The sequence below is a fragment of the Orycteropus afer genome, unplaced genomic scaffold, assembly GCF_000298275.1.
Source record: "Orycteropus afer afer isolate SDZICR_OR568_19922 unplaced genomic scaffold, OryAfe1.0 scaffold00107, whole genome shotgun sequence".
Taxonomy (NCBI): Eukaryota; Metazoa; Chordata; class Mammalia; order Tubulidentata; family Orycteropodidae; genus Orycteropus; species Orycteropus afer.
The window spans coordinates 5232213-5243723 of record NW_006921694.1 but is presented as its reverse complement, the minus strand read 5'-3'; the positions used below and the strand labels follow the sequence as shown (position 1 = coordinate 5243723).

Genomic DNA, 11511 nt, shown 5'->3' with positions numbered 1-11511 from the left:
GAGGTAGTTACTAAATTTAAATATATATTTATATATATTATATTTTTATATATTTATATAAGGAGCTCTGGTAGCATAGTGCTTAAGGCACTCAACTGCTAACCAGAAGGCTGGTGGTTCAAACCCACCAGCCACTCCTCGGAAGGAAGTTTGGGCAATCCTACTTCCGTAGTGATACTGCCTTGGAAACCTAAGCAGGGGTCACAATGAGTTAGGGCCGACTTGACAGCAAATAACAACAACTACAACATATTTATATATGTATGTATATATAGTGATAGTTAAGGTTGTGTCAACTTGGCAGGGTCATGACTCTCATTGGTTTAGCAGTTATGATGCAATCATCACCCACAATGAGATCTGATGTAATATAATCACCTCCATGATGAGATCTGCTATGAACAGCCAATCAGTTGAAAGGGTGCCTCCTCAGCGATGTGGCTGCTGCCACATACAGGGATGTCCTGGCAAAGGTCTCTGGCTTTTTGCTTGATCTGAATTCTGCATCTGGCTCACCATCACCTGACCTCTTGTTCTTGGAGTTGAATGAGTGGCCTGCTGTATTGCCTGCCGATCTTGGCATTGTTACCTTCATAGTCAGTGAGCCAACAGCCTGCCATCTTACTTACTGATCTTGGATTTGTCAGCCTCTGCAGACAGAAGCCTGCTGTATTGCCTGCCAATCTTGGGACTTGCCAGCCTCTACAACTGTGTGAGCTATTTCCTTGAGATAAATTTCTCTCTCTCTCTCTCTCTCTCTCTCCATATATACACACTTCATTGGTTTTGCTTCTCTAGAGAACCCCATCTAAGACGGATATTTGCATGGAAATATTGAAAATAGAATCATAGTGAGTGAGAATCCGTGACCTTAAAGTAGTGGAAAGGGTTTAGTATGCAAAGCTCCACTAAAGTCATAGTGTGTACAAAGGAGCAGCTAGGATATTGAACAGGGTGCCCCATTCACAACCGTTCTCCAATGAAGGGGAAGCTTTACCATAGTAAGAGAAACTGTATTGCCCATCTAGACATATCAAGATGCCTGGCTACTCTCACTAGTAGGGCTAGTGATAAGGTGATCATATAGTTTATTGTTTAAAGGGATATTTTGGAGAGGGGGATTTCTACAAATAATTGACGGGTATTAATTTATCAACAATAGGAGTAATCCAGACCTCTCATAAGCAAACCAGGATGTGAAGTCACCCTATTTATAGGGGAACTGTGCACCAGCTTCTGCAGTGGTCTTGGGCCCTCTGCTATCCCTAACTGACAGGTGAGGATACCTAGGCCATCTCTGTATGTGGATGCACCATTACCATCTCTCCTCACTGTGGAGGAGGCAGGAGCCAGCAGCCAGGAAAGAGTGAACTCATAAGAGACAGTTGCACCATGAGAGATACTCTTTTGTTCTGTGTATGGGTCACCGGGCAGCGACTTGAGCATTTCTGCAGAGCTAACCCAGTGAGAGGAAGTTAGTGGAACAAGTAAGAACTCAGAACTGGAGTTAAATCTTAGATTTCCACTTACTATCAATTTACTATGACCCTGGGTAATATACTTAACTCTTATCTATAACTGCTCACCAGAAGGCTGGCGGTTCAAACCCACCAGCCACTCCTCGGAAGGAAGGTTGGGCAATCCTACTTCCGTAGTGATAATGCCTTGGAAACCCAAGGAGGGGTTGCTATGAGTCAGGGCTGACTCGACGGCAAACAACAACAACAACAACAACAAAATGAGAATGATAACAATAACATCTATCTTGTATGAGTATTATAAAGATTAAATTGGGTCAAGCTTATAAAGCATTTGTGCCAAGGTAGTAAGTGCCTAATAAACGTGTGTGTGTGTTTAAGGGCATATCTTTAATCCTTAGACAGAAAGCAGTCTCACCATTACAATCAGGGGTAAGATTTTTTTGTTTTTCAATTCTGATAAAAACATATATAACAAACATTTGCCAACTCAACAATTTTTACCTGTATAATTCAGTGACAATGATTACGTTTGTCATGTTGTGCAACCATTGCCAATATTCTTTTCAGAGGAAAGCTTTAAGGGCTCTTATTTGTAATGGAACAAAACCAAAAATGGCAGACATGCACATGAATGCACAAACACCAATTCAGATCCTGTTAGCTCAGAATCATTTACTTGTGATACCAAGAACAAACGAGGTAAGCAAAAGATATGGTAACTTACCTCAATGGTATTAAAAAAGGATTCTATCTCACTAACAAAGGCTTCAATCCTTAAAGACTTTTCTTGTAAATTTTCTAGAAAGTCTGCTAATTGAACCTAAAGAAAAAAAAAATTAAGACATCTTAAGTATATAACATTTGGGAAACAAACTATAAACCGTGAGCTCCAATTTCCTTATAAGTTCAGTATATTTGGTGGAGAATTACAATACCATATTCACTAACAAACCAATTTTTACATTTTCTTTGTGGTTTCATGCAAACTGATTGTAGATGATTTTATATGGTAAGCAATTGGAGGTTTATGAATGAGAACCACAAAGCAACTTTACAAAGATAGTTTATCATCGCATGCAAGAGAAAGAACTTGGCAAGCTGGTGAGCTCAAAGCACACTTTATTTTAACGAACTATAGGTTTGACGTCTTTCTCCTTAATTATGATTGGATTTTTAATACAAACTGGCCCACCATACCTAAGTAGTTTCTGTACATTTTCACCAACAATCTCCCAACTTCAGGTGTGCCTGGGGGACCTGACTCTCAGACAGTGATTAGAGCACCACTGGGCCTAGCATACCAGATGATGAAACAATCCGCTAAAGGCAGCTCAAAGTTCTAGCAATTCTCACAGTGTTAAAATACTCAAGCAGTGACAGCCACTAAAAAAATGTATGAGATAAGAGAGGAGGACTGTCCTTTAGCCATAGTTATAAACCTTCCTTTAGTCTATCTTGCTAAACTTAGTAGGTAATAAAACCTGAATAACAGGGCTTCAGATGATTGATTATCCACAGAATGATGAAGATAGCAGGTGGATGGAAGCCCCTTTAGGATCTGGCCCTTGCTTCACTTTATAGCCTCTATCTCCAGTCACCCCAGGCTCCAATCACACAGGTTCTTTCCTTGAACTCTTTCACTCTTGTGTGAATTTTCATACGGCATCCCTTATTTCCAGAATGCCCTCCCTGCCCTTGACTGTCAAAAGAACTCTCTCATTAAAAGCTCACCTGAGTTTCATCTTTTAAAGAAGGCTTCTCTAACTCTCCCACTCCCACTCCACACATTTCACTCACACCCACAAAACGTTAGTTTCTTAGAATACCATGGTCTCACAACCTTGCACTTGAATTTGGGGTCTACCAAAACCAAAACCAAACCAAACTCACTGCCATTGAGTTGATTCCAACTCATAGCGACCCCTTTGGGTTTCTGAGGCAGTAAATCTTTATGGTAGTAGATTGCCCAGTCTTTCTTCTGCAGAGAAGCTGGTAGGTTTGAACCGCCAACCTTCTGGTTAGCAGTCAAATGCCTTAGGCACTGCAAATTTATTTATTTATGTATTTATTTATTCATTCGAATTCCACAATTAGCATAGTTCCTCAAGCAGAATGTTGTTGTTGTTGTGTGCTATCAATTTCATTACTACTCATAGCAACCCTAGCACTGATAGAACTGCCATTTAGGATTTCCTAGGTCTTTATAGGAAAAGCTCTAGTGGTATAGTGGTTAAGGCATCTGGCTGTTAACCAGAAGGTCAGTGGTTCAAAGCCAACAGCCAATCCTCAGAAGAAAGATGAAGCAGTCTGCTTCCATAAAGATTTACAGCCTTGGAAACCCAATGGGTGTTGTTATGAGTTGAATCAACTCTATGGCAGTGTTTGGTTTTTGTTGGAATCTTTATGGGCATTTGCCCTGGTGGTGCAGTAGTTAAATGGTCAGCAGATAACCTAAATTTGGTCGTTCAAACTCACCAGCAACTTTGTGGGAGAAAGATGTGGCAGTCTGTTTCTGTAAAGACTACAGCCTTAGAAACACTATAGGGCAATTCTATCCTGCCCTATAGGGTCACATGCATCAGAGTCAACTCAATGGCACCAGGTTTTTGAACCTTTATAGGAGCAGATCACAAGGTCGTTTCTCCTGTGGAGGTGATATGGGGAAGGGAAGCAAGGACCCAAGTAATATGTAAATGAAGCAGTCGTTTCCTGAATAATTGCAAACGGCCTACCCACAAGACTCTAGAGAATTTTCAAGTTACAACTTTTAAAAACTGGTTTTCACTTTAAAAAAGTGGCCAACCAGCTCACAGTTGACTTAATGAAATGAAGCAAACAAGTTTTCACTTTCTCCTTCTCTTACTGTGTAGGGAAGATCAGGGGGGAAAAAATGGTTTTAAGGTATGAGGCATCATATCTCCCGCTTTTGAAATTTGTTTTAAATTAACAACTATTTTCACATAAAATTATTACTTAATTTCAAAATTTCAAAAAGATAAACAAAATACTGTTTAAAATGCTAAATAAATAAAATAAAAAGTCCAGTCTCCTTCTTGCTAACATTGCCTAGTAGTTATTAGTTAATGAAGTCAACTGTCACTACAGAATGCAGTCTACCTCAAAGAGTGACCAGGCAGAATTTCAGCAAAATCTCACCCTAGAGAAATAGATCCAATATTAGACAAGTTGAGAAGGATTCATGTGGTACGAGGGGAAAAAAAAGTCAAGATTCTAATTGAGTCTTGATTCCCATTGAGTCAATGTGAGCCTGACAATTATTTAACAGTGACCTAATCATTTTGAAAATTGCTACCATTAGCAAAGCACTAAACTGAACATGAGGAGCTCTTGTGGCACAAATGGTTAAGAACTGAACTGCTAACTAAAAGGATGGAGGTTCAAACCCACCCAGTAGCCCTGGGAGAAAGATATAGAATTCTGCTCCCATTAAGATTACAACAAAGAAAACCCTGTGGGACAGTTCTGCTCTGTCAAATGGGGTCACTATGAGTCGGAATCAGCTCAACAGCACCTAAAAACAAAGCTAGCACTATGGATATACAGTCAAGAACATGGGCTCTGGTGTCAGAGAGCCCTGGGCACAAATCGCAGGTACGCTTGGGTAAATCCTGTAAATTCTCTGAGCCCATTTCATTATTTACAAATTGGTGACAATCACGGGGTTGTTGTGAGCATTAAAAGATATCCTGTGCATACAGGGAGACAGCTCAGGGGGCAGGAGTGTAAGGAGGGATGGACACTGGGAAGAGGTAACTATGGGGAGGAAGTGGGGGGGGGGCTGTTGTATTGTGGTAAACTGTGGTCAATGTCATGAGACAAAGTATATGTGAACGGCTGTATGGAAAGTAAATTTGCTCTGTAAATCTTCACCCAAATCACAATAAAAAAAAAGTAATAATAATAATAAAAAGATATCCTGTGCATAAAAGACTTAGCACAGGCCTGGTACACAGTAAATGCTCGATTTTTGTTATTATTTGCATTTTAAGATCATTCCAGTTGCTGTACAGAGAATAGAGAGAGACAATGGTGAGGAAACCAGTTAGAAGGCTAGAAAGTTAAATGGGAGTCTCAGACAGTAAATGCTTGATTTCTGATAGCATCTCTGAGGAAATAGAATATTTCTAATCATATACACATGGATATCTGTTGTAATTAGCTTTCCTCTGGAACACTGGGGTCCTATAAACATAGTTAGAAGGATGCATAGGTTTTTAATTTCTAACATAAATTTCATAAATAAAAAGGAAATGTGTCTTACTCCCTTGAATACTTACATAAAACTTGCACTAAAATTGCTAATGTAATATAAATACGTATTTTTAAATTTTATTTTGTTGTTGAGAATATACATAGCAAAACACATGCCAATTCAACATGTAACATTGATTACATTTTTGAGTTGGGCAACAATTTTCATCCTCCTTTTTTGTTTTTCTAAGTTGGTTCTCCTCCATTAACATAAACTCACTGCCTCCAAAATTTCCTGTCTAATCTTTCGAGTTGCTGGTGTCAACGTAATGCCATACAGACAGATCTTGAAAGAGCATGGTGCACAAGGCAGACATTCTTTACTAGTTAAGGTAACTATTATTTGGTTTTAAAATTTAAGATTTCAGGAGATATTTTTGGTTTGCAGTTTAAAGATTATCAGGGCAATTGTTTCAGGGGTTCTTTCTTCCACCCTCCATAGCTCCAGAAAATCTAGAGTCCATGAGAAATTTAAATTGTGCTCCATATTTTCCCCCTACTGATCAGGATTCTTCTATAGAATCTTGGATCAAAATATTCAGTAATGGTACCCAGGCACCATCCAGTTCTGGTCTCATGGCAAAGGAAGCAGTTGTCCATGGAGACCATTAGCCACACTTTCCATATTCTTCTCCTATTCCTGACTCTCCTTCTTTCTTTTTCACTCCAGGATAAGTATATACTTTTTAAAGGATGATAGTGTAGATAAAGGAAAATAAATTGTGTTTTATGCTCTAAAGTATATATTTTTAGTATAAAATCCTTTGGCATTTCTGATTATGTTAAGGACTTCTTTCCATAAGAGAATAAGCTTCTCAAAGAAAATGTTGTTGTAAGGTGACATCAAATTGGTTCTGAGTCATAGTGACCCTATGGACAACAACAACAAAAATTGTTGTGCAGTCCTGCACCATCTTCGCAATCATCACTTTGTGTGAGCCCACTGTTGGAACCACCGTGTCAATCTATCTCATTGGCAGTCTTCCTCCTTTTACACTGACCATTTACTTTACCAACTGTGCTGTCCTCCAGGGACTGGTCCTTCATGACTATTGTTATTGTTGTTAGGTGCCGTCAAGTTGGCTCTGACTCATACCAACCCTATGTACAACAGAATGAAACACTGCCCACTCCTGTGCCACCCGCATATTCTTTGTGATGCTTAAGCCCATTGCTGCAGCCATTGTGTCAATCCATCTTGTTGAGGGTCTTGCCCTTTTTTGCTGACCCTCTACTTTATCAATCCTTCTCCAGGGATTGGTCCCTCCTGATAACATGTCCAAAGAAGTGAGACAAAGTCTCACTATCCTCACTTCTAAGGAACATTCTGGCTGTTTTTCTTCCCAGACTGATTTGTATGTTCTTTTTACAGTCCATAGTATATTCAATATTCTTCACCAACTCTGTAATTCAAAGGCATGAATTCTTCTTTGGCATTCCTTATTCATTGCCCTGTTTCACATGCATATGGGACAATTGAAAATAACATAGCTTAGCTCAGGCTAAGCCATCATGGATTGCGTTGTGTCCAAAAAGAATAGGTGTCAGATGGATGGGGCCATGATTCTCAGTGGCTTGGCAGTTATACAATGATGTAATGTGGCAATTATGTAATGATTCCCCATGATGTGAGCTGATGTGATAAGACAATCAGTCAGAAAATAATTAGGGTTGGATACAATACCCTTAATCCCATCACAGCCTTGATCTTATGTAAGCAAAGTTACTTGGGGTGTGGCCTGCAATACCTTTTATCTTATAAGAGATGAAAGGAGAGAGAAGTAAGGAGAGAGACCTACTACCACCAAGAAAGAAGAGCCAGGAGCAGAATATGTCCTTTGGACCCAGGGTATCCATCCTGGTATCCTCCTAGGACCAAGAGACTCAGAGAAAGAAAGCCTTCCCCTAGAGTCAGTGCTCTGAACTCAGACTGCTAGCTTCCTAAACAAAGAGAATAAATTTGTTTGTTAAAGCCATCAACTTTTAGTATTTCTTCTTCAGCAGCACTAGATAACTAAAACAGACTGTACTGGGAGTCAAATCCTGCTCTAACAGGTACCTAAAATGTAGAAGGGTTTTGGAATTGAGCAGAGGCTGGAAGAGTTTTAAGGTGTCTAATAGTAAGTAAAGGCCTAGACTGCCTTGAAGAGACTGTTGGTAGAACTATGGACATAAAAGGCAATTCTAGTGAGGACTCAGGAGGAAGTGAGGAGAGTTGTAGCACCAGAGATGGCAGAGACAATGGGAAGCAGTGGTAGAGAAATGGCAGCAACAGAACCAGAAGAACCAAGATGGAGTTAGACCCAGCCCAGACTCACAGCGCAAGAGAGTTGAATGCCTTCAGCAGGGGCTTCCTGGCAGAGTGGGATGCCTTCAGGCACTTGCTGGCAGAATTAAACTTGCCAACCCACAGAGCTAGAGAGTTAGGTGTCTTCAGGTCAAGGCTTTCTGGTAGAGTGAAGTGCCTCTGAGCATGAAGTGGTAGAACTAAAGAGCTTTGCAACACTTGCCAGAGCAGGGCAGAGCCCAAGTTGGCCTGGGTGAGAGACCAAGGAAACAGGAAGCAGAAGCTAATGAGACAAGGAAAATGGGAAGCAGAGCTGTCTCAGTTTCAAAGGATAACTTATATTCCAGATCCACAGATGAAGAGAAATTTTACCGCAGGATGTATACTTGGAGTTGATGACATAAGACTTTTGGGATAATATAATGGGGTGAAAGTGTTTTGCACATGGCAAAGATATGAATATGGGGGTGGGGTGTCAAAGTGTGGAATGTCATGGGTTGAACTGTCTCCCAAAAAGTATGTGTCAACTGGGCCATGATTCTCAGTGGGTTGGCATAATGTAATGATGTAAAGTGGCAGTTATAGAAACAGTTATGTGATGATCTCCCATTATGTTATCAGATGTGATAAGCCAATCAGTTATTAAAGGAGTAGGGTGGGTGCAATGCCCTTAAACTCATCACAGTCCTGATCTGATGTAAGGGGGATCTCCTGGACTGTGGCCTACAACACTTTTTATTTTACAAGAGATAAAAGGAGAGAGAAGCAAGCAAACAGATGGGAATCTACAACCACCAAAAAAGAAGATCCTAGAGTGGAGCACATCCTTTGGACCCAAGGACCCTGAGCTGACATCTTCTTAGGACCAAGAGACACAAAGAAAAAGACTTCTAGAGCTGGCACTCTGAACTCAGACTTCCCGCTTCCTAAACTGTGAGAGAATAAATTTCTGCTTGTTAAAACCACCCACTTGTGGTATTTCTGTTGCAGCAGTACTAGATGACTAAGACACATCCATTAGTCCTCAAAGTGACATCTTCTCTATTTAACACTTTCAAGAGGTCTTTTGCAGCAGATGTCCCCCGTGCAATGTTGTTGTTAGGTGCTGTTGAGTCAAGTACGACTCAGAGCAACCCTATGAACAACAGAATGAAACACTGCCTGGTCTTGTGCCATCTTCACAATGGTTGCTATACTTGGGCCCATCATTACAGCCACTGTGTCAATCCATCTCCTTGAGAGTCTTCCTCTTTTTTGCTGACCCTCCACTTTACCAAGCATGATATCCTTCTCCAGGGAATGGTCCCTTCTGATAACATGACCAGAGTAGGTGAGATGAAGTCTGGCCTTTCTCACTTCAAAGAAGCATTCCAGCTGTACTTCCTCCAGGACAGATTCATTCATTCTTCTAGCAGTCTATGTTATTTTCAGTATTCTTTGCCAACACTACAATTCCAAGGCATCTTCAGTCTTCCTTATTTATTGTTGAGCTTTCCTGTGTAATAGGTCATTTGACTTCTTGACCACTGCTTCCACAGGCATTGATTGTGGATCCAATCAAAATGAAATCTTTGACAACTTCAAACTTTTCTCTGTTTATCATGTTGTTGTTTATGGGTCCAGTTGTGAGGATTTTTGTTTTCTTTATGTTGAGGTTTAATCCATACTGAAGGCTATAGTCTTTGATTATCATCAGTAAGTGCTTCAAGTATTCTTCATTTTCAGCAAGCAAGGTTGTATCATGTGCATATTGCAGGTTGTCAATGAGCCTTCCTCCAGGCCAGATGCCTCTATCTTCTTCATATAGTCTAGTTTCTCAGATGATTTGCTCAGTACACAGATTGAATAAGTATGGTGAAATGATACAACCCTGATGCACACCCTTCCTGATTTTACACCATGCAGTGTCCCTTGTTCTGTTCTCTTGGTCTATGTACAGATTCCTCACGAGCACAATTCAATGTTCTGGAATTCCCATTCTCCACAATGTTATCCATACTTTATTATGACTCACATAGTCAAATGCCTTTGCATAGTCAATAAAACATGGGTAAACATCTTTCTGGTATTCTCTGCTTTCAGCCAAGATACATATGACATCAACAATGATATCCCTCATTCTATGTCCTCTTCCGAATCCACTGTGAATTTCTGGCAGTTTCCTGTCTTGACAGGAAATGATTTTACCCTACAACTGTTTCTGAATTATCTTTAGCAAAATTTTACATGCATATGGTACTGTTGGATAAATTCCCCATTCTGTTGGATCATTTTTCTTTGGAATGGGCAAAAATAGGATCTCTTCCAGTTAATTGATCAGGTAATTGTATTTCAAATTTCTTACCATAGACAAGAGAGCACTTCCATAGTTATATCTATATGTTGTAGCATTCCAATTATTATCTGGTCAGTTTCTCAAGTCTTGTTTTTCACCACTGCAACCTGATCTTCTTCCTTCTGTATCATTCATTCTTGATCTATGCTGCCTCCTGAAATGGTTGGATGCTGACCAGCTATTTTTGGTACACTGACTCTGTATATTCCTTCTATCTTGTTTTGATGCTTCCTACATCATTGAATTTTTTGTGCATGGAATACTTCAGTATTACAACTCCATATATGAATTTTTTCTTCAGTTCTTCAGTCTTGAGATATGCTGAGCAATAAGGCTTTGTTATTTATCTTGGTATCCCAGAAGCAAGAAAAATTCTTAACATATAGTATATATCCAATAAATTTTTGTCAAACTGGTATTAACTAAACACTTGAGGAAATATTCTTAGTTTGGTTGCAGACTAACTATTCTGCCTAAAAATGAATATATCAAATATCAGTTGTAGTAGTGAAGTTTGTGTGTCATTATGTCAACTTGGTTGGGCCTGGTTGAGTGGCTGGGCAGCTGGATATAGTTATTCCGCATAGTGAGATTGGTAATTAACTCCATAGTGGAATCTATTGGAGCAGCTGCTTTAGGATGTGGTCTGCTTCCAGTATATAAGAAGCAACTTTGAGGAAGGTCTCCAGCCTTTTGGCATGCCTCAACCCTGCATGTAGCCAAGTCATTGTTCGATAGCCTGCCATGCCCTACTGATCTTGAGACTTCATCTAGACTTGAATTAGTGGCCTGCAATGTTGTTTGGTAACATTGAGACTGTGCCTTTTTCACTTGTCGACCTTGGGTTTGTCTGCCTCAGCAGCCAGTAGCTGCCTGTGTGAAGAGATGCCTCTAGCTTCAGTGGGCTAGGAGCAAGAGGCGGAGCTAAAGCCCAAGGTCAAGGGGCTTTCACCTAGCCCCTAGAGCCTGGCACTTTGAACTCAGACTTTTAGCCTCCAAAACTGTAAGAGAATAAAAACTCCTGTTTGTTCAAGCCATCCCATTTGTGTTACATTTCTGTCAGAGCGGCACTAGGTAACCTAAACATTGGTTATTTTAAGAGTTGACAACATGTGAAAACAAATTTAATCTATACA

At 40.1% G+C, this 11511-nt stretch overlaps 1 protein-coding gene across 1 annotated transcript in view; it reads right to left on the bottom strand.

Annotated features, from left to right (window-relative positions):
• Nucleotides 1-11511, bottom strand: part of CMYA5 (cardiomyopathy associated 5) — a 159645-nt gene that overhangs the window by 85185 nt on the left and 62949 nt on the right. Inside the window, exon 3 of the mRNA XM_007943481.1 lies at nucleotides 2206-2301. Coding sequence (XP_007941672.1) covers nucleotides 2206-2301 — 96 coding nt within the window. The remainder of the gene's footprint in view (nucleotides 1-2205; nucleotides 2302-11511) is intronic.